This window comes from Haliotis rufescens, unplaced genomic scaffold, assembly GCF_023055435.1.
Source record: "Haliotis rufescens isolate VD_foot unplaced genomic scaffold, xgHalRufe1.0.p SCAF_11, whole genome shotgun sequence".
Classification (NCBI taxonomy): domain Eukaryota; kingdom Metazoa; phylum Mollusca; class Gastropoda; order Lepetellida; family Haliotidae; genus Haliotis; species Haliotis rufescens.
This window is the reverse complement of record NW_025963791.1, coordinates 13198821-13220445: the sequence shown is the minus strand read 5'-3', so window position 1 is coordinate 13220445 and position 21625 is coordinate 13198821. Positions and strand designations below refer to the sequence as shown.

Sequence of the window (21625 nt, the reverse complement as noted above, 5' to 3'; positions counted from 1 at the left end):
GGGCATATATGGAGAATCTCACCCAAGTGTCTTTTGATATCAAATACATCTACACGAGACGATAAAAGTTTAAAACTCCTTGGCTGGCCGAGGAGTTTTATACTTTTATCTACGAGTATTGATATATTTACTATCAAAAGGCACAAGGTTGAGATTCTATTTATCATCCGACATCATTCTTCCAACTTTCTTTCTGTTTGTAGACAGTAATAAGCAGTGTCTTTACCGTAAAAAGTGCTGCTAACAGCTATAGTAGCAGAGCCATTAGTGATGTCATTTGATTGTAACGTTATGTAACAGTGACGTCACAATGGTCTGCAAAGCATTGTGCTTGATCTCACCCAAGCGATATCTCCTGTGGGAGCCAGTTTTGGATGAATATAGATCCCATGGCGCTCAGAACGGCATGATGAAAAATCTACAACATTATACTTGTAGGGCCTTCATTGTTTAACCTCGTTTTCGAGACACAGAAATCAGATATGCTGTACTGAGTGCTTTGTTCACTCGTACCTGATTGGCTGATCCGAAAGTTCACCGGATGACATGACCTTTAGAAGAGGTTATCAGATCCATACACAGATGCGTAAGGTATCGGGGTGAAAGATCTGATCGTAAAGAAACTTATACACAGTGTGTATGGTTGTGGATAGAACAGGGTGTTAGTTTCCACAGGGTCTTTATGTCAATTCTGAATGTAAAGACAACAAAATAGTATTATCTCATTTTTTGTAGTTTAATTTGGGATGTTACTTTGTGCAACTGAATCTTTCAAAACTATCTGACCTTCTAGGATCACGCACACTTGCCCGACACTTCACAGGACCATACTCTTACACACCAACACGAAGCTGATCTGATGTTATCCAAGGAAAAGATTACCACTCTCAATCTAGACATGCATTCTGCTGTCTGACAGCTTACACAGGCTTAGACGCGTGAACAGAATTAAGGGATCTGATATGGGATTGACATGACATGACGTACACATGTCACATGACACTACCTGAAATGACGTACACATGTCACGTGACACGGCCCGAACATGACGCGCACCTGGCGCATGACCTGACCTGACACGATATGACGCACAGATGTCACATGACATACCTTACATGACGTACGTGACATACCCCGAAGATGATTGTTTGGCATGTGGTGGTATATCAGATAATAATACGTAGCACCATCACGACCGGAGACACCAAAATTGGGCTTCACACACTGTACCCATGTGGGGAATCGAACCAGGTGCACGGCGTGATGAGCCAACGCTTTAACCTTTAGGCGAGTCCTAGAACTCCCTGCTTGCGCGAGAGCCGACTAGACTTTAAATGGTACAGTAAATCACCTGATCCCAGCTGGTTAGAATGATGCTCATGTATTCAACCACCAGGTTGCTGGTCCAGATTCGGTTATTAACAGCTCCAATCTCATTAAAATCAGACCTTAGTTCTCGCTACCGCTGAACAAAGATCTGAAGACATCCCATAAGTGGTCACGTCAGAACGACGTTTCATCCGACCAATCAGTGCGTCGCTTACCAGATTATGAAAGTGACAGTCGGAATGTGATTTCTATCATGCAATCTCGAAAACTTTAACACGGGGTATTCCGAACAATAGTTACGGGTTTAAGGAGTGAATCCTTACAATCTGGACCATCTATTAGACATTCCAGAATGTTTTTTTTGTTCAGGTTTCAAATTTGTAATTTGTCAAACTATGTTTCGAAGCGTAGTCGCTAATTTGAAATTGTGCCGTAAAGCACGAGAAAGCTGCCTCCTGATTGGTCATTCCATTGGTCGGTCAAAGTTCGCGCAAGGTCGGCCTGACGTGACCCGTAATGAGATGTCCTCAGATCTTTGTTTAGCGGTAGCGAGAACTAAGATCTGATTTTAATGAGATTGTAACAGCTCGCGCTGATAAAGCTGGAACATTGCTGTCTACATTCACGCACTCACTCAAGGTTATCTTTAAGGCAAATTACCCTATAAACATACATCATGGCGTGACATACGTCACTGACGACATATTTGCACCACAATCGTATGACATTTAACTGTGGACATTCACAAACCAAACCCCCTTTCACGACCACAAATACTCACATACATTTTCCTTTGAAAAACGAAGCTATTTCTTTAAAATGTTCTAAGTAATATATTGACAATATTGAAATACATATATCCTAGGACTGTAACGATACCCTATACACTACAATATGCACTGACATACAGCTAGGACGTGATGTCATACGGTTAAATATCTGCATCAAAGATAAGGCCAAAAGAAAACCAACCTCAACATGTTCAATGAACGTTAAACAGTTATGACTTGAGAACATTTGTTCACCGTTTGAACAACATAATTTTGCATTTCATTTTCATATCACATAACGTGTTTTCCGAAGTTCACAAAATCATAGCCCCACTATGCGATACTAATATCGCTACACAGGATTCAATGGCAATTCGGTGAATCGTTACAGGTAACTTTTAACACTCTACACATGATATTCAATGCCTCCCGTACCATCCCGTTGGACCACCTAACAAATCAGAATCATATAATATAAAATTTTCAGATATTTTCGAGAACGAATTTTGCAAAACGCTTAACACATCGCCTTCTATTTTCTGAAAGTATTTCTTTGGTGTGTAGCCGTCCCGGACAGAACGACATATTGTAACGAGCTTTGGAGCGAACCTCCTCCCATCTAGAATCATCTCCATAGCCTCCGTCCTCTCGTCAATCTCCTCTACATCCGGGGTATGAAATACCACCATCGTATCGTTTGGGCGGTTGTAGCCGTCGCACATACGCATGTTGTTCTTGTGGTTGAACTCAAGCGTTTTGGGGGACATATTGAGGCAGACACCAACTTGGGACAATGAACGGAGCTGATCCGTTGTGAAGGTAACCAGTTTTGCCAACATCATCTTCAAAATAAAATCAGGGTTCCGTCTACAAAAATGCCCATGAATTCGTCCTTGAAGATCTTTAAGCATCGCTGGGACTCGACTCCAGAAAGCTGTTCTGAGCCCCTTATCGTTGCATGCGTCACGTTGCATTAATCCCGACTGACACAGTTGTTTAAAGTCTATGATAGACTCGAGGACGGAGTTGAAGAAGTTATCTACCGACCTCTCGTCTGTCGTTCCCTGCGCGCAGACGAGAAGTTGTACCCACATGCTGATGTCTCTGATTTCAGATTCTTTCAGTCCGGAGTTATAAAGAGGCAACACCGCCGCCTCACAGCCGTAGTAGTCCTCGTCAATGTCGAGAATAACGTTGTCACTGTGAGTGAGCCACTTGCCAGACTTGATCAACAAAATGGCTTTCCGCTCACTGACAATCTCAATGATCCCCGACGTCCGGAACGTACACGCCGACTCCTCTATGGGGATCCCGCTCTCGTCCTCAGAGTCCACGGTGATATTGTTCATGACGCAGTACTTCTCCTTCTTTATGGGCCCCGTTGAGAAGCATGCGCAGAGTTCCTTAACCTTCTTGCCGTTGACGAGTTTGAAGGTGGTTCCGGCCCTGACGTCCATGCGCTGGTAGTCTACCTGATCGGGATGCTCGCCGTCGCTGGTGTCCCAGGGCGGCCACACCCATATGTAGCGGGTGATCAGTCCTGTCATCGCTGCTGCCTGGCAACATAAGACCAATACGCCACTTATACGCTACATACACCACCGCTGGTTTCAGATCAAGGTAATACTTAAACACATTCAACTTTAATTTCAGAACAAAGCCGTATTTACACACACTGAACATTGGATTGATATCAAGGCCATATTTACACACATTGAACATTGGTTGCAGATAAAGGTCATATTATGGAAAAATTGATTATTGGTTTCTTAACAGGTAGTGCTGTGGCGGTAGGGTAGCTCAGTGGTCAAAGCGTTCGCTCGTCACTCCGAAGGCCCGGGTTCGATTCCCCAGATGGTACAATGTGTGAATCCCATTCTTCTATCCCCCGCCGTGATATTGCTGGAATATTGCTAAAATCGGCGTAAAACCATACTCTATCACTCAATAAAAGGGTCATATTAATAACCTCTCCCTCATCCCCAACCCCGATACCAAGGAGAACGCGTCATACCACGTTAAAGACGTTAAAAGGTGGTACTTGTTGACAGTCTTCTTTAGGGTTTGCAGATATTTGGGCACAAAATTCAGGTCGGTTGGTCGAAAATATATATAAAATTTAAATTCCAACTTCATTCGTTTTGTTTGATTCCTCACGCGCTTTGTCCTAATTCGTTGTGTTTTGGCGTCAGCAGGTTTTAATTACACTATTTTAAATCATTTATTTATATTGAAAGCGACATTAAATGAGTTTTAAATATATTTTTCCTCACATATTTCTGTTGAACGGAGCAAAAAGAACACTGTTTTTCACGTTAAACCCCGTTTCACCTCACCTCACCATAATACCCAAACAAGGTCCTGTCAAAACACATCGCCCCATGATTCCCTAAACAAATCATATTAACACACAAGACCCACTGATTTCTTAACGGGGCCATATTAACACACAGCGCTCACTGATTTCCATACAAGGTCATATCAACACACACCGCCGACTGATTTTCTAACAAACCATATTAACACGCAAGGCCCACTGATTAAACACACCGTCCACTGATTTCTTAACAAGGTCTTATTAACACACACCGCCCACTGATTTCTTAACAAGGCCATATTAACAGACACCGCCCAGTGATTTCTTAACAAAGCCATATTAACACGCACCGCCCACTGATTTCTTAACAAGGCCATTAAAACATACCATCCACTGATTTCCTAAAAATCAGATCAAAACACACCGCCAACTGATTTTCCTAACAAGGTAATTTAACACACATTGCCCACTGATTTTCAAACAAGGTCATATTACCACATACTGCCCACTGATTTCCTAACAAACCATATTAACACACACCGCCCACTGATTTCCTAACAAAACATATTAACCTGTTCTTAACCAATTGACTTTTGCTTCCATAATAGTAACACATCAGGTTAATTTGAGGTCTATTTATTGAAAACGACAGCGATATTGAGATCGGCCAATATATAATTAGTTTGAGATTAATCAAACTCGAATATCTGCCGAAACAGATTCCACAGGGCGTAAACGGAAAAAATAAGGGAGAATGGATCACCGTCAATTAATGATGACATTAGGTGGTTACGAAAAGGGTAAACTGCAGGACCCCACAAGACTCTTTTAATACACTAGGTACCCGGTGTCATCACCGATTTTCAAATATCATTTTCTCCTCTGTATTATGTAAAATGTCAACGCCAGAGAACATAATTAATGTCTCGAGTATCTGCCAAAACAGATTGCATTGGGCGTAAAAGGCAAAATTATATGTGAAAATCAGTGATGACACCAGGTGTTCGCGAAGAAGGATATCTGTTATGCCTCTACGTTTTTCATTTAGATCTGAATGTTGTGAACAGTAGCGGATAATTACTTGTTTCAAATAATTACCGTCTATAAAATACTGTTCTAATAGTTGGCAAGTCGGGATTACTCGGGAAATGAAGCGAGTCTTTGGTCTCCTTTTTATTATGTTTTATTCAGATAATTTCAAAACTGATTTTTCTTTAAAACATTTTCAGAGACTAGATGTTGTCTACCGCGACCTTTTCTGATATAAAGAGCGTTTGGATTTGGGCTAATGGGTATCATCGCTTTTTATTACAGTCAATTAAACCCACATAATGTCTGCGAGCTCATGTTTTATTATGTATTTCATTCTAGCAGTTCTTGATCACCATTTTACACACGCAGTGTCTCAGTATCACACGTTATTGATTTCCTAACAAGGCTATATTAGTGATTACCCTTTTATACACATAGCGTCTCAGAATCAGGCATGACACTGACTTCCTAAAAAGGTCATAGTATTGATTACCCTTTTATACATTTAGCGTCTCTGAATCACACATGACACTGATTTCCAGACTGGAAATAGCAACCAGATCCCATCCTGGACTGTCCCGGTATTATGTCCCTAATCCGTTATGATGAAATCCCTGGACCCATTCGCGACCATAAACTTCATTTCGGCAGTGACGTCACTACCACCATCTTCAGTTTACCACATACTTTCTCTCGCTCGTGAGACTAATTTGATTGGAGAACCATTTTTAGCGGCGTGCAGTTGGAATCGGGCCCAAAACGAAACTATGTTAGCAAATTGGTCCATTGAGATATAATGCTCTGGATAATCGAAGATGACCACATAGCGGAGCATACTGCCCCTTTAAGCGAGTCGTGTCTGGTGGTATGTTTTCGTTTTAATCTCTTGTCGACTCTTGTTGCACGGTATCCCGCTGCTTCCCAGGAATAAATGTTTTAGAATTTCCAGATTGGATAAAAATCATGTTTGTGGAGTCAGTTGGAGTGACATAAAACTCTGTCCGTCCAACCGTTTAACAGTCCACTCATCTTCTGTTTCTAGATGACTATAAATATGAATGAAATGTATATGTATTGCAAATCTTGAATTCAGATAGGCACACATATAATTCACGGGGGTTCCCATAACACATTATGCTGTGGTGACTAAGTGAGTGAGTTGGGTGTACCGTCGCTTTGAACAACATTCCTGTTACATGTATACGAGGACTGGTCAAAAAGTCAGAGAAGCTTTAGAGCAATAGACGTTAAAAGATGGTATTTGTTGTTTCCCTGGCCGCCGATCGGTACTAAGGGGATAAGACAAAGATTGGTAGACTCGAAGTATACTTTGTCTAGGTCGGTAGCCTTAAGAAACCTCAAACTTATAGTGGGCTTACACTATAAAAACGGCATTAGTCTGTATTAATACAAGCATCCTCACGCACGCACGCGCGAACGCACTCACGCACACACACACACACACACACGTCCCCATGTAAATGCAATAACGACAAGTTAAACCCCTTTTCACCACAACCACCACCACAACGACGACCAGCACCCCATCACCATCACCACCACCATCACCACCATCACCACCATCACAGCCATCCCCATCACCACCATCATCACCATCACCACCACCATCACCACCACCACCATCACCACACCCATCACCATCACCACCACCATCACCACCATCACCATCACCACACCCATCACCATCACCATCACCACCACCACCATCACCACACCCATCACCATCACCACCACCATCACCACCATCACCACACCCATCACCATCACCATCACCACCACCACCATCACCACACCCATCACCATCACCATCACCACCACCACCATCACCACACCCATCACCATCACCATCACCACCACCATCACCACCACCACCATCACCACACCCATCACCACCACCATCACCACCACCACCATCACCACACCCATCACCATCACCATCACCACCACCATCACCACCATCATCACCACCACCATCACCACACCCATCACCATCACCACCATCACCACACCCATCACCATCACCACCACCATCACCACCACCATCACCATCACCATCACCATCACGATAACCACCATCACCATCACCACCATCACCATCAACATCACCACCACCATCACCACCATCACAGCCATCCCCATCACCACCATCATCACCATCACCACCACCATCACCACCACCACCATCACCACACCCATCACCATCACCACCACCATCACCACCACCACCATCACCACACCCATCACCATCACCATCACCACCACCACCATCACCACACCCATCACCATCACCATCACCACCACCATCACCACCACCACCATCACCACACCCATCACCACCACCATCACCACCACCACCATCACCACACCCATCACCATCACCATCACCACCACCATCACCACCATCATCACCACCACCATCACCACACCCATCACCATCACCACCATCACCACACCCATCACCATCACCACCACCATCACCACCACCATCACCATCACCATCACCATCACGATAACCACCATCACCATCACCACCATCACCATCAACATCACCACCACCATCACCACCATCATCACCACCACCATCACCACCACCATCACCATCACCATCACCATCACGATAACCACCATCACCATCACCACCATCACCATCAACATCACCACCACCATCACCACCACCATCACCACCACCATCACGATAACCACCATCACCATCACCACCATCACCATCAACATCACCACCACCATCACCATCACCACCATCACCATCACCATCACCACCATCACCACCATCACCACCATCACCACACCCATCACCATCACCACCACCATCCCCATCACCACCATCATCACCACCACCATCACCACCACCATCACGATAACCACCATCACCATCACCACCATCACCATCAACATCACCATCACCATCACCACCATCACCACCATCACCATCACCACCATCACCACACCCATCACCATCACCACCACCATCCCCATCACCACCATCATCACCACCACCATCACCACCACCATCACGATAACCACCATCACCATCACGATAACCACCATCACCATCACCACCACCACCATCACCACCATCACTGTCATCACCACCACCATCACCATCACCACCATCACTGTCATCACCATCACCACCATCACCACCATCACCATCACCACCATCACTGTCATCACCACCACCATCACCACCATCACCATCACCACCATCACCATCACCACCATCACTGTCATCACCACCACCATCACCACCACCACCATCACCACCATCACCATCACCACCATCACTGTCATCACCACCACCATCACCACCATCACCATCACCATCACCATCACCACCATCACCATCACCACCATCACCACCATCACCATCACCACCATCACTGTCATCACCACCACCATCACCATCACCACCATCACTGTCATCACCACCACCATCACCACCATCACCATCACCATCACCATCACCACCATCACCATCACCACCATCACCACCACCACCATCACCACCATCACTGTCATCACCACCACCATCACCATCACCACCATCACCATCACCATCACCATCACCATCACCACCATCACCACCATCACCATCACCATCACCATCACCACCATCACCACCATCACCATCACCATCACCACCACCACCATCACCACCATCACTGTCATCACCACCACCATCACCATCACCATCACCACCACCATCACCACCACCATCACCACCATCATCACCACCACCATCACCACCACCATCACCACCACCATCACCACCATCATCACCACCACCATCACCATCACCATCACCACCACCATCACCACCACCATCACCACCACCATCACCACCATCATCACCACCACCATCACCATCACCATCACCACCACCATCACCACCACCATCACCACCATCATCACCACCACCATCACCACCACCATCACCACCACCATCACCATCACCACCACCACCATCACCATCACCATCACCATCATCATCATCACCACCACCATCACTATCATCATCACCACCATCATCACCACCACCATCACTGTCATCACCACCACCATCACCATCACCATCACCATCACCACCATCACCACCATCACTATCACCACCACCATCACCATCACCACCACCATCACGATAACCACCATCACCATCACCACCACCATCACTATCACCAACCACCCCCACCCGCACCATCACCATCACCATCACCATCACCATCACCATCATCACCAACACCATCATCACAATCATGGATCTGACAGTTCATTCCATAATGCTATCTTCTTTTAATTGTTTTCCATTTTTATGTCACTATCCTTGTATATACCGACGCTTATCGGTTTTGAACATATTTTTTTAATAGCACATTTGTATTTGTGACAGAATTCATCTCTTCGTGATTTATGTTAACTACATATGTAAATATGTCATACTTTGTCGTATCGTGTCCAAGCCCCCTGCTGTAGGCGATTAGCGTCGCCGCCTAGTTGGACGTTTTATGTTCAGATGCTGACGGTATGGTCAGTGTTGTGTTCCAATCACCATCACTGTAATAACGCCTAATGTTTCAAATCATGAATGTGATACAGGCTACACAAACGGATATGTGTGTATGATGATTGTTGTTATATTGATGGTGGCAATCTTGTTGAGAGATTATTGTTCCTAAACATTCAAAGAGGACGAACAGAAAAATGAACTAGGAATTCATATAGTGGGTTGTTTTTAGATTTGATCAAAACATTAGAAACGTTATCAAAATTACTAGGTTACTAGGCTGAAAACAGTCCCAACACAACCATGATACCCGTATCAAATACATCACTATCGAATAACATTTCTTGTTTGCTTAATTTGTAGTCACCATCAAACATGGGTGAATACTCTCTTCTGCCGGGCTGTTTACTTGGCCTCTGTGCGTGTGCGTGTGCGTGTGCGTGCATGTGTGTGTATGCGAAGACAACGGCGTTTTATACTTACGACCACTTCAGTTTTATACTGAAGACATCATTCTGCCGAATCATATTAATGTGTGTGCGCGCGTGTGCATGAGCTTGTGCGAAGTCAACGGCACTTTATACCTACGACCATGAAGACATCATTCTGCTGCATCATGTTTGAGCCTCTGCGTGTGCGTGTGCGTGTGCGTTTGCGTGTGCGAAGTCAATGGCCCTTTATACTTACGACCATGAAGACATCATTCTGCTGCATCATGTCAGTGATCTCCTCGCTGTTCCTAGGATGACGGAAAAGCGGGATGATGTTCCACTCGAATGGAGTGGCGCCGTCGGAGTGTCCGTCGATATGCAGCTACAATACAATCACGTCTACTCAGCTATGGACGGCGTCTTGCGTGCCTCAGATCAATACTGATACTTATCTTCCATATATACGTTCAAGATACGGTTAATGGCGGAGACACATCTCGTATATCATGTGTGTCTTACATGCATACTTATAACCATCTGAGCCGTCACATCCCCTGTTAATTGGGAAAAATCTTGTTTTTGTGTAACGCCATAGATATAACAATAGCGTGAATACGAGAGACTGAACCAGAATGAATGAATGAATTTCTTTATTTCCTCCAGAAATTACATGCGAAGATTTAAAAAATCTCTGATATTCTCAGAGCAAATGCATTGTGCTAGTATTTATTTAGATGGGTGCATTATTAACACATAAAATACACACACACACACACACACACACACACACACACACACACACACACACACACACACACACACACACACACACACACACACACACTAACAGAGACACACACACTAACACACACACACACACACTAACAGACACACTAACAGACACACAAACACACACACACTAACAGACACATACACACACACTAACACTAACACACACACACACACACACACACACTAACAGAGACACACACACTAACACACACACACACACTAACAGACACACACACACTAACAGACACACAAACACACACACACTAACAGACACATACACACACACTAACACTAACACACACACACACACACACACACACACACACAGACGCACACACAGACACACACACACAGGCACAACAGAAGTATTATGTGCTACGTTTGATTTTTTTTGGTTTATGTATTTTTTTCTCGCGGGAGCACTAAGAAAATATAATTTCATTCCAAACACGCTTCCTCTGGATTTGAACAATGAAAACTTTCAACTCAGCAACTTGATTTCAACAAAAATTGACAACTGTTAACATTGAGCAAAAGTATTGATCCCATGCATCTTATATCGCAAATCGCCTGTCATAGAAAATAACCTCTTTAGATGTTACTACACAAACAGTAAACATCCTGCAATTTAAAACTAGTTTTCATTCCCCTACAATGACCTTGCCAGCCCAAACAGTTTTACGCAAAATAAATAAGTCTTGACTAAACAAGATATGGGTTTAAAAAATCTCTGATATTCTGAGCAAATGCATTGTGCTGGTATTTATTTAGATGGGTGCATTATTAACACATAAAACACACACACACACACACACACACACACACACACACACACACACACACACACACACACACACACACATTTTCGTCATTTACTATGTACACAAGTGAGTATTATTACGATAAAACAAGTCGCCTCAATGACCAACGAGGACTGCGGGGTCCAATCCTAAACTGGATGCCCTCGGGTCTGGGTGAGACTTGTGAAAGACAGGGAGTGATAAGGTTGGATGGTTGGTAGTATAACGCCGCACTCAGCAATATTCCAGCTATATGACAGCGGTCTGTAAACAATCGAGTGTGGACCAGACAATCCAGTGATTGACATCATGAACATCGATCTTCGCGAATGGGATACGATGACATGGATCAACCAAGTCAGCGAGTCTGACCACCCAATCTCGTTAAGTCGCCTCTTTTGACAAACATAGCTGCCTTTTAAGTCAAGCGTGTGTTTCTGAAGACCTATTCTAACCCGGATCTTCATGGGTCAAATAGCAAGCAATCAGTCTGAGACTTCAGTCACTTGGCCATTGCTGTAGTCTAATGAAATTTTGTTTGGTCTTGCACACTGAGTTAATAAAACTACAATCCATGATGCCAATAGACAATTTTTGGCTACAAGACATTCAAAAGTATCCTTGTGTCTGATGATCAGTGCACTGTTTAGGACATACAAAGTCAGCGCCGTGATATTGCTGGAATATTGCTAAAAGCGGCGTAAAACCATACTCACTCATTCACTAAAGTTATTTTCATGACAATATTTCCAAAGAAGCACACTAAAGTTTAGAGTTTGACATTTTCAGTAGGCCAAACAGAGCTTGATAATACCAAGCCCTTCATATATTGACATGGCAACCTAACAAAGGAATGAGGTCAGTGTCATCTAATGACATCAACTGGAAGAGCGATGGGTAGCTAGTGTTTAAAGCGTTCGTTTGTTCATCTGATGGTTTCGATTCCCCACATGGGTAAATTGTGTGAAGCTAACTTGCATATATTCCCCTCCGTCATATTGCTGGAATATTGTTGAACTGTGAAACAGTACTGACACTGACATCAACGATAGCAATCTGGAGACGATGACGTATGTACTCACCACAACGTTGCCCCCTTTTGGTATGAGCCCTTTGTTGGCTGCGCTGTACCAGTACTTCAACACTGAGAACAGAACACGCGGAAAGAAGGTAGATTAGGTTTGGTGGATACAAATAAATGCAAAATATCAACTCAGGAGCACAACCAGCCACGCCACGACCAGCTGCCGAAACAGTCTCCACTGGCGAAAAGGCAAACTAGGTGATGAAAACTGTAAAAAGGTGATGAAAACTGAAGACCAGCGATGACAGCAGGTGACAGCGACAAAAGGAGGCACGCCCCGCCGGCATCTTCCGCTTCAGGCTACCAGACAAAGAAGACTCTAACATCGTATATATATATATTGGTCAGTTAAAGTTCTTTTCTGATGGCATTTTGTCTCAAAACTCACAGGGTAAGGAGGGTGGATCTTGTTTATGCTAACCTTTTGGTAGATTACAAATCTATAACAGTAAACTTGATTCCAGCGTGTTTCGGCATGGCTCAATACATCGTAAGCGTTTCTTCTTTGATAAATAATTTGGACATCTCAGCTTGAAACCTACCTGTTCTATAACACCCAAGTTTCCGACACCAATATCAACTATAACATCCACGTTTCCGACACCTATATTAACTAAAACATCCCAGTTTCCCACACCAAAATCAGCTATAACATCCACGTTTCCGACACCTATATCAGCTATAACATCCCAGTTTCCGACACCTATATCAACTATAACATCCACGTGTCCGACACCAATATCAGCTATAACATCCACGTTTCCGAAACCTATATTAACTAAAACATCCCATTTTCCCACACCAATATCAGCTATAACATCCACGTTTCCCACACCAATATCAGCTATAACATCCACGTTTCCGACACCTATATCAGCTATAACATCCACGTTATCGACACCAATATCAGCTATTCCTTCCAAGTCAGAAAACAGCAGAACATAATATATAATTATACTAACACAGAACATTCAAACATAAAACATGAATGCAAACATAGCAAACACTAGCAGTGACAGATAAACTTAAGCATTTTCCAAACAAATAAAAGCGACAAAACCATTCCAGTAATCATAAGAAATCACTGCTGAAAGCAAAGTTTATTGCTCAATTCCGACTTTAACATAAGCATGTGTTTATGAATCTCTATCAAGTAGTGATGATGCTAGGTGTTTGCGTAGAGGTAAGCGTATCCTGCGACACAGGTGGCACTTGTCACAATCCCATGCAAATTCAAGTCAGTTGTTCACATTAATAAATACGGAAGCATAATTTTGATACAAGTCAAAACAGAGAATTGCATCAGACATCATTCCGGTCACTGATGATGGAATTATTCCTGTACTGCCCTACTGGTAGCTCGTGAAAATAACCAATTTGCATAACTATGAGACCCGTGAAACCCCGGGGTAGAATAGGTCTTCAGCAAACCATGCTTGACGTAAAGGGCGACTATGCTTGTCGTAAGAGGCGACTAACGGGATCGGGTGGTCAGGCTCGCTGACTTGGTTGATGCATGTCATCGTATCCCAATTGCGTGGATCGATGCTCATAATGTCAATCACTGGATTGCCTGGTCCAGACTCGATTATTTACAGACCGCCGTCATATAGCTGGAATATTGCAGAGTGCGGCGTTAAACAAACAAACAAACAAACAAACAAGCATAATTATGAAGTGTTTGTTTGTTGCCTGACGCCGCATGAAGTACTCCTGCCACATGACGACAGCATGTTAACTTTCGAGTCCAGACCAGACAATCGTGTGATGGGCCGGACAATCCAGTTCAGACAAAACACTCATAAAGCTACCTTACACTACATGGAAGTAAATTAAATGCTCAGAATCTCTTTATTACTACTGATACGCGTACAGGTGAATGAGACACTGCAACCTGATTGCCACAGCAATCTGACTAAGTGAGCGCCAGGTGATCTAAATAATTGACACATGCAAACCATCTGTTGATTTTGTCGCGGTCTCGTTGACCGAGTGGAGAGTGATCTTCTAGCTGTCGCAGGATGTTCAAATTGCAGGCGCACAATAAATAAATAAATAAATAAATAAATAAATAGATAGATAGATAAATAAATAAATAAATAAATAAATAAATAAATAAATAAATAAATAAATAAATAAATAAATAAATAAATAAATAAATAAATAAAAATTTGTCTCTTAGAACAGGGATGATAGATGACAAGGCCTCATAATGATATTAAACTCGGAAATAAAGGTAATATTACAATCATAGTTACTGTCTCATTTCTAAGTTTAGTTGACTCTATCTTCAAAGCTAAAGAAAGGCAAATATCTTATTTCTAGCAAGATTAATTTAATGAAACGCGAAGTGACTGGCGGTAAAATGATAATGGATAATGATATTGTCCCTTTGAATGACATTGCCTCGGGGATGATTATGTTCAGTGTGGCCAGGAACACCGAGGTTTAACACTACATGGTTGCTGAAATAATCAGAGAAATATTTTAGCTTGGTTTCATATTTGAAGCTTATCAAATTGAAAATATATGATTATTTTTAGTAGTATTGGGATAGCATGTGTAGAACCTGTTTGTTGTTTAACGCCTCAAATTGAGAATTAAAAATCAGAATTATTTTTGGAATTCAATGATGAGAATTTATATTGGATTCTTTGATGGAATTGTTGGCTTCAAAATCAGAATATCTTTTGTTTGTTTGTTTGTCGTTTACCGCCGAACCCAGCAATACTCCAGCTATATGACGGCGGTCTGAAAATAATCATTAACTTCGATCTATGCAATTGGATACAGCGACATGCATAAACCAAGTCGGCGAGCCTCACCTCTTGATCGAGTAAGTCGCCTCTGACAACAAGCATGGGTTGCTAAACACCAGTTCTAATCCGGATGTTCACAAGTCTCTTGCTAAAGTAATACGCAGGACTACATAGGATGTAATCTTAAAAACACGTGCATGCAACAAGCGCCTGTGTAATCAACTATGTGAAAACCAGGTGTTTCAGTTTACTTGATAAAACCACAAGACAAAAGATTTTGCAATGTGAATGTGTCGGGTAGCCCGGTGACCTAAGGCTCCGCTATTGTGAGTGATTGAGTTGGGTTTGACGCCGCTTTACCATTATTCCAGTTATATAATAGCCTGTTACCTTTACGTGGGAGGAAAGCCCTAAGTGATGCAGGTCTTACCACTGTAGAGAAACTCACGTGCACGGGTATGGAGGGTTGTTTATTATCCAAGATTTGTTCCGATTATGACTTTGGTGTCTACATTTCCCAACTTTTCAGGAACAAACAAGATACTCTTTCTATCCAGATTCCAAAGATCGTCACACTATTCTTGGTCAAACGAGGAAGTCTATATACATTGTATGGTCTCCCTGGTCAAACGTTATTTAATCAGCATTACATATTTCAGCATTAAATCTTAGTAAAGCTTTCAAAACGTGTTATGACAGACATTTCAAAATTTGACTCATAATGGACCAAACATAATGTCCGATTGAATTCCCTATTCAGACTTGTACCATATGTTCACATCATCACTTGACTTGCCTTTGCATGTGTTTGAGACGGGTGCCACCGTCGGAATCGTACAACGGATTCTGATGATTATGCAAATGGTTTCGCCGGTTAGGTAGCGTGTACCTTGCGCAAACATATCGGCGTGGATATACTACCGACAAAAGTAAAGGAACTGACGACTTGAATGTAGCTGGCGTTGCGGTGTAACATTTACAAAACTGGTGTGTTGCGTCTTAACGCAACATCAAATCACAATGAAATTTCACAGCATGCACTTGATGCACGTGCACACAGATGCAAACGTGTGTGCGCCTGTCGGCAACTTCGCAATCACTAATAGAATGGAGTCTCCGAGGCACTATCTCAATTTCTGTTGATGATGGGATGGTTTTGTCGCTTTCATTTTAGTGTGGTATTCTCACAGTAAACTGACATTATGTGACTGAAATATTACCCAAAGAGGAGCTAAGCTCATTCTCTCCCTCTGCATACAACATACGTCATACATGCATTTGATTTGAATTAACTTTCCTCGTCAAATATGAAGTTGACCCTCTATCACGAATAAGAAACAATTGGTCAAGTTTTAAACTGTCTTAAAATAAAGTACTGGAATTATAATCGAGCAAAGAACGGTATATGGTCACTTTAGTGATAATATACCGTAAACGAGAAATCTAAAATGATTCAGGAACTGACAAAGGGTATGTTTAGGACGTGAATCAGATTTGCTCGGACTACCATTTGTGCCAGGCTTAGTGCCCCTTTAATTCCCTGAACGAACCACCTACCTTCGTGATGTTCCTCCACGATGTAGACAGGGGTGATGTTGGAGAAGGCGTGGGTGGGGCTAGCGTGGATGGGGGTGGGGTGGGACGTAGAGTCCAAAGGTTCCGGGGCTGGTTGAAGGGGCTTGGCGATTCTTGCAAGTTCCCCACAGTTGGTAGGTTCCCTTGGTCCTGGGCAAGGGCCCCGCACCCGCCACAACAGAAAGGTGCAGGCGGCCCACAACACAAGGATCAGGAGGACCAACTCAAGGGTCCTTAACGGCCGGAATCGCATCTTCTCAGTTGGGAAAGAGCCCATCTGAAATTAGAATATCAACACTGATCCCGGATATTGTTGAAAGCTTCAGCTGTTCCAGTAATGGCCAATGTTGCCACACATCACAAATCTATGAATCTGAAGCTTGGAGTATACCTCGTGTCACACGCACTTGACAGCGAGCAACAGGTGGTCAGATCCTGATGACAAGAGGACAAAGCTTGCACGTTACTATTTTTATTGTTGATTGTGCCATATGACCAAAGTGGTTGGTATGGTGCATCGATTACGGGCTATCTAATTAATGTAAAGCACAATGTTGCATGGAGATTGTGTAAACGTAGAACATCTATGAAATATTCATGCTAATGGGTTTTCATGTTTTCATGTGGAAGTTTCGGGCAGGATCATTTGTACAGGCGATTATTTATGAATGTAACGAGAATTCGGGTTTCATGGAGTTGAACATTGGATTAACGATTATCCTTAAGGTACTTTGGTTATTTATTGAAGCGTAACAATCACGTAACTTTAAACAAAATGTGTTCCGTGATCGTAAACCAAACATTATATTCTCAGGCTATCTGTCACGTATATGATGTCATTGTGTACCGTTGTTCTGATCATATAAAAATAAAAATAAAATATTGACAGTCAGTTTAGTCAGGATGGTACAGTCATATATGAAGGTGTGGTGCATCGTGATGGTAGGTGCGTTTTCAGTCACAATGAGATAGTTTAATAAAGCGTCAACGCCATAGAATAATAAGTATCAAATTTCCAACGTAACAGATTCCATAAAGACAAATAGCGAGGAAAAAATATATGAACAGATCACTGAAAATCAGTGATGACACCAGGTGTTCGCGAAAAGGGTATCCATGGTCTTCCTTACCGCTAGCACCAACCATTCACACAATGCATAAAAAAAATGTTTCTTATTTGCTTAACGCCGCACATCAGTATTCCTGACCGTCAAAACATGAGTTCAAAATGTCTGCACTTGTACACAGCAGACGCAATTCCAAATGAACATACCGTGTTTATTAGTTTCAACAAAATCAGGAATGGCACTCTCCTGTCACTGGGATTTCTGGTTCATTGATCACTTGATTGTCTGGTTTGTTTTCAGACTGACGTCGCATGATAGGAGTACTGCTGTGTTGAGTCAGGCAATAAATACCTACCTCTTTATGCAGATAGTGTGAATGGTGGTTGCTACCATTAGAGCAGGACATGCTTATCCTTTCGCGAACACCTGGTGTTATCACTGATTTTCAGTGGTCCATTCTTTGATTTCCACAGCTATTTGCCCTTTACACCAAGTGGAATCTGTGTCGGCCGAAAATCTAGGCTATTTCTTCTTTTGTATTGACAATTTTTATTTACTTACCCGTTGAATGACCACTGACGAGCTCTGTTTGAACCAGCTTATAGTTACCTGTCTACCAACTCTCATATATATATATATATATATATATATATATATATATATATATATATATATATATATATATATATATATATATATATGCGCGATGTGGTCTATACGCGCGGAATCCATATCTTCTCATATAGTGAAACCTCGTCAATCCGGACACCGTCACTCACAATGAAGTTATGGATGTTGTAAATAGATCGTCTAGATTAAGGGGTCTGAACTAGTTGTCTAGTGTATGAAACATCTGAAACGATCCCGTTAGTCGCCTCTTACGACAAGCACAGTTTCCTTTTACGACAAGAATGGGTTGCTGAAGACCCATTCTAACCTGGATAAACACGGGTCTAAAAGATGGTACTGCCATGGTATGTCAGTGAGCAAGCATTATAAAACTTGCATAATTCCGGACTTGTACAAACCGCCTCAGTGGTTTAGTGGATTGAGCCTCTGCCAGGAGAGCGGAAGGTCGTGGTTCGATCCCCGGCCCCGTCATACCAAAAGACGTTAAAAGATGGTACTTGGTGTTATCAATCCTGGCGCTCGGCTTTAAGGGTCTAAAACAAGGACTGGTCGGCTCCGAGTTAGTGTAATGTGTCTGAATGGGATTTTCATGTTAAACTGCGGCGTGATATCCCAGTGGGCTAGAAGTATTATATCGGCATTAGTCCGGACTAGTACAAGCATCCACACAAAGTCGTGACTATATAAGTTCAATAACACGACGTTAAACTCCATTTCACCCACCTCACCCGACTAGTACAAGCAGCCACACGCACACACAAATCGTTATGTAAGCGAAACGATCTTGAAAAACTAATTTCACCTTCAATTCCACCTCCCCTCACCTCTGCCCTACAGTGGTGTCAATGCATTGTGTTCTCTAATGTTGCTACCTTCTCCCTGGCATATTGTCGGATAAGAAGATATTTGAGAGGCCATGTGAGAAGAAGCTGACTGAAAATCAAACATTTGAGTTAATCTTCTTAACATATTTGAGATATACATAAACAAATAAAGGGATACGCAAATAAGTTTAATAAAAATCAAAATATATAACTATTTGACTTTTTGTCTGGATTCGAAACTTCTCAAAACAAACCCCTTTATTTGATGATTTCAATATTTGATAAATTTTACTTCCATTAATAATTTTATGAGACAACACATTATTAGAAGGAAACGTGTTTCTTCATAATAATTTATTTATTTTATTTGTTTACAAAATCAATATTATTAGTAAATTTATATAAATAAACAACGTCAATGCATGAAAATAGCCACTCTTGATTATTGGCCGAAACAGATAAGCGAAGTTTTCAGTTGAAAAGAAAGAGGATGTGACAGGATAAATGAATGACTCGATCATTAAGAGACCTAAGACTTTATGATGTGTGTAGGCTGAAGCGTGTTGTGTTGTTTCTTTGAGTAGTGTTTGTGTGTTTATGTTAGATATATGCATTACTCGGATTAACATCGTTGACTTAAACAAAGAAGGTTAATGTCATTAATACTGACGCCCTTCACACAAACATCACGTGGACGTGTTCGTATAGGCGTGACAGAAACCTATGATCGTTGGTTCGAATCCCAGTGAGTCCCGATTATGTTTCAAGGTTTGAAGCTTCACTTCAGGCGATCCTCGGACATTAAGCTGACATACAACTGAAATACTGTTTAAAACGCCGTTAAGCCAAACTCTCATGTTGTATACTAAAAGAACAACTGAGGACGTGTTGGTGACCGATCAAGTGATACTACGAATGGGTATATGTTAGTTTGATTCTTTAACAACGTCACAAATAGCTTCAATTAGAATTGACGTGAAACAAACATACGAAACAACAAGAAGACAAAAACATCACCTGAAATTGATAATACAAACATCATCAGCGAAATTTCAGAAGTAAATGTCATGAGCAAACATTGAACTTTGAGTAAGACAAAGGTCTTGTCACAGATACCCATAAATCTCAACGTGTCTACTTTACGATTGCTAATACAAATATATACCACTGTCTAGTCACTCTACCGAGCTCAATAACATACAGTTTATTTGTTTAAAGAGGTTAAATGAAATCATTAAATCCAAGTCATGTAATAGTCTTTTTGATCAAATATCAAACTCCCGCTAACACTTACATGTTTCTCAGTCGCCGTACCACTAGTGTTCCTTTGTCGCATCCCCAAACACGATCCACGCACACCTGAGCTCCCCAGACATGTTAAGCGTCTTTTTACTGAAGGAAATCATGTCACCTGTCTTCCCAGACGCTGTGGACCTACCTGAGTCCCCCTACACCGTCACTGTCACGGGGAGCCCGTGACCAACCGACGCGCGAGTAGCTGATCCGCCAACATTCGTTAAGCCTCTTTCATTGTCTCCTGATCGCCTGCAGTCTCATCATAACAGTACAAGCCAAAGAACTTTATACTTCAACCAAGAGCTTACAATCGAAGGAAATGATTTGTCCATACAGTACACACACATAGAGTCAAACCTGTCCTTGAGATTATGATAGG

At 42.3% G+C, this 21625-nt stretch overlaps 1 protein-coding gene across 1 annotated transcript; it reads right to left on the bottom strand.

Annotated features, from left to right (window-relative positions):
* Nucleotides 1-1841: 1841 nt before the first annotated feature.
* LOC124141129 lies at nt 1842-21391 on the bottom strand. The gene is made up of 5 exons (XM_046509031.2): nt 21245-21391; nt 17412-17706; nt 13094-13155; nt 10676-10801; nt 1842-3655 (listed from the first exon to the last, which is right to left on the bottom strand). Exons 1-5 carry the CDS (start codon nt 21284-21286, stop codon nt 2519-2521), a joined length of 1662 nt encoding a protein of 553 aa, XP_046364987.2. The 5' UTR covers nt 21287-21391; the 3' UTR covers nt 1842-2518.
* Between the last annotated feature and the right edge of the window lie 234 nt (nt 21392-21625).

Coding starts and splice junctions, on each gene's coding strand:
- LOC124141129 (XM_046509031.2), bottom strand. CDS start 21,286: ATGCGACAAAGGAACACTAGTGGTACGGCGACTGAGAAACAT. Junction 17,707..21,244: donor GTACGGCGACTGAGAAACAT/GTAAGTGTTAGC, acceptor TTCTAATTTCAG/ATGGGCTCTTTCCCAACTGA. Junction 10,802..13,093: donor CAAAAGGGGGCAACGTTGTG/GTGAGTACATAC, acceptor ATTGTATTGTAG/CTGCATATCGACGGACACTC.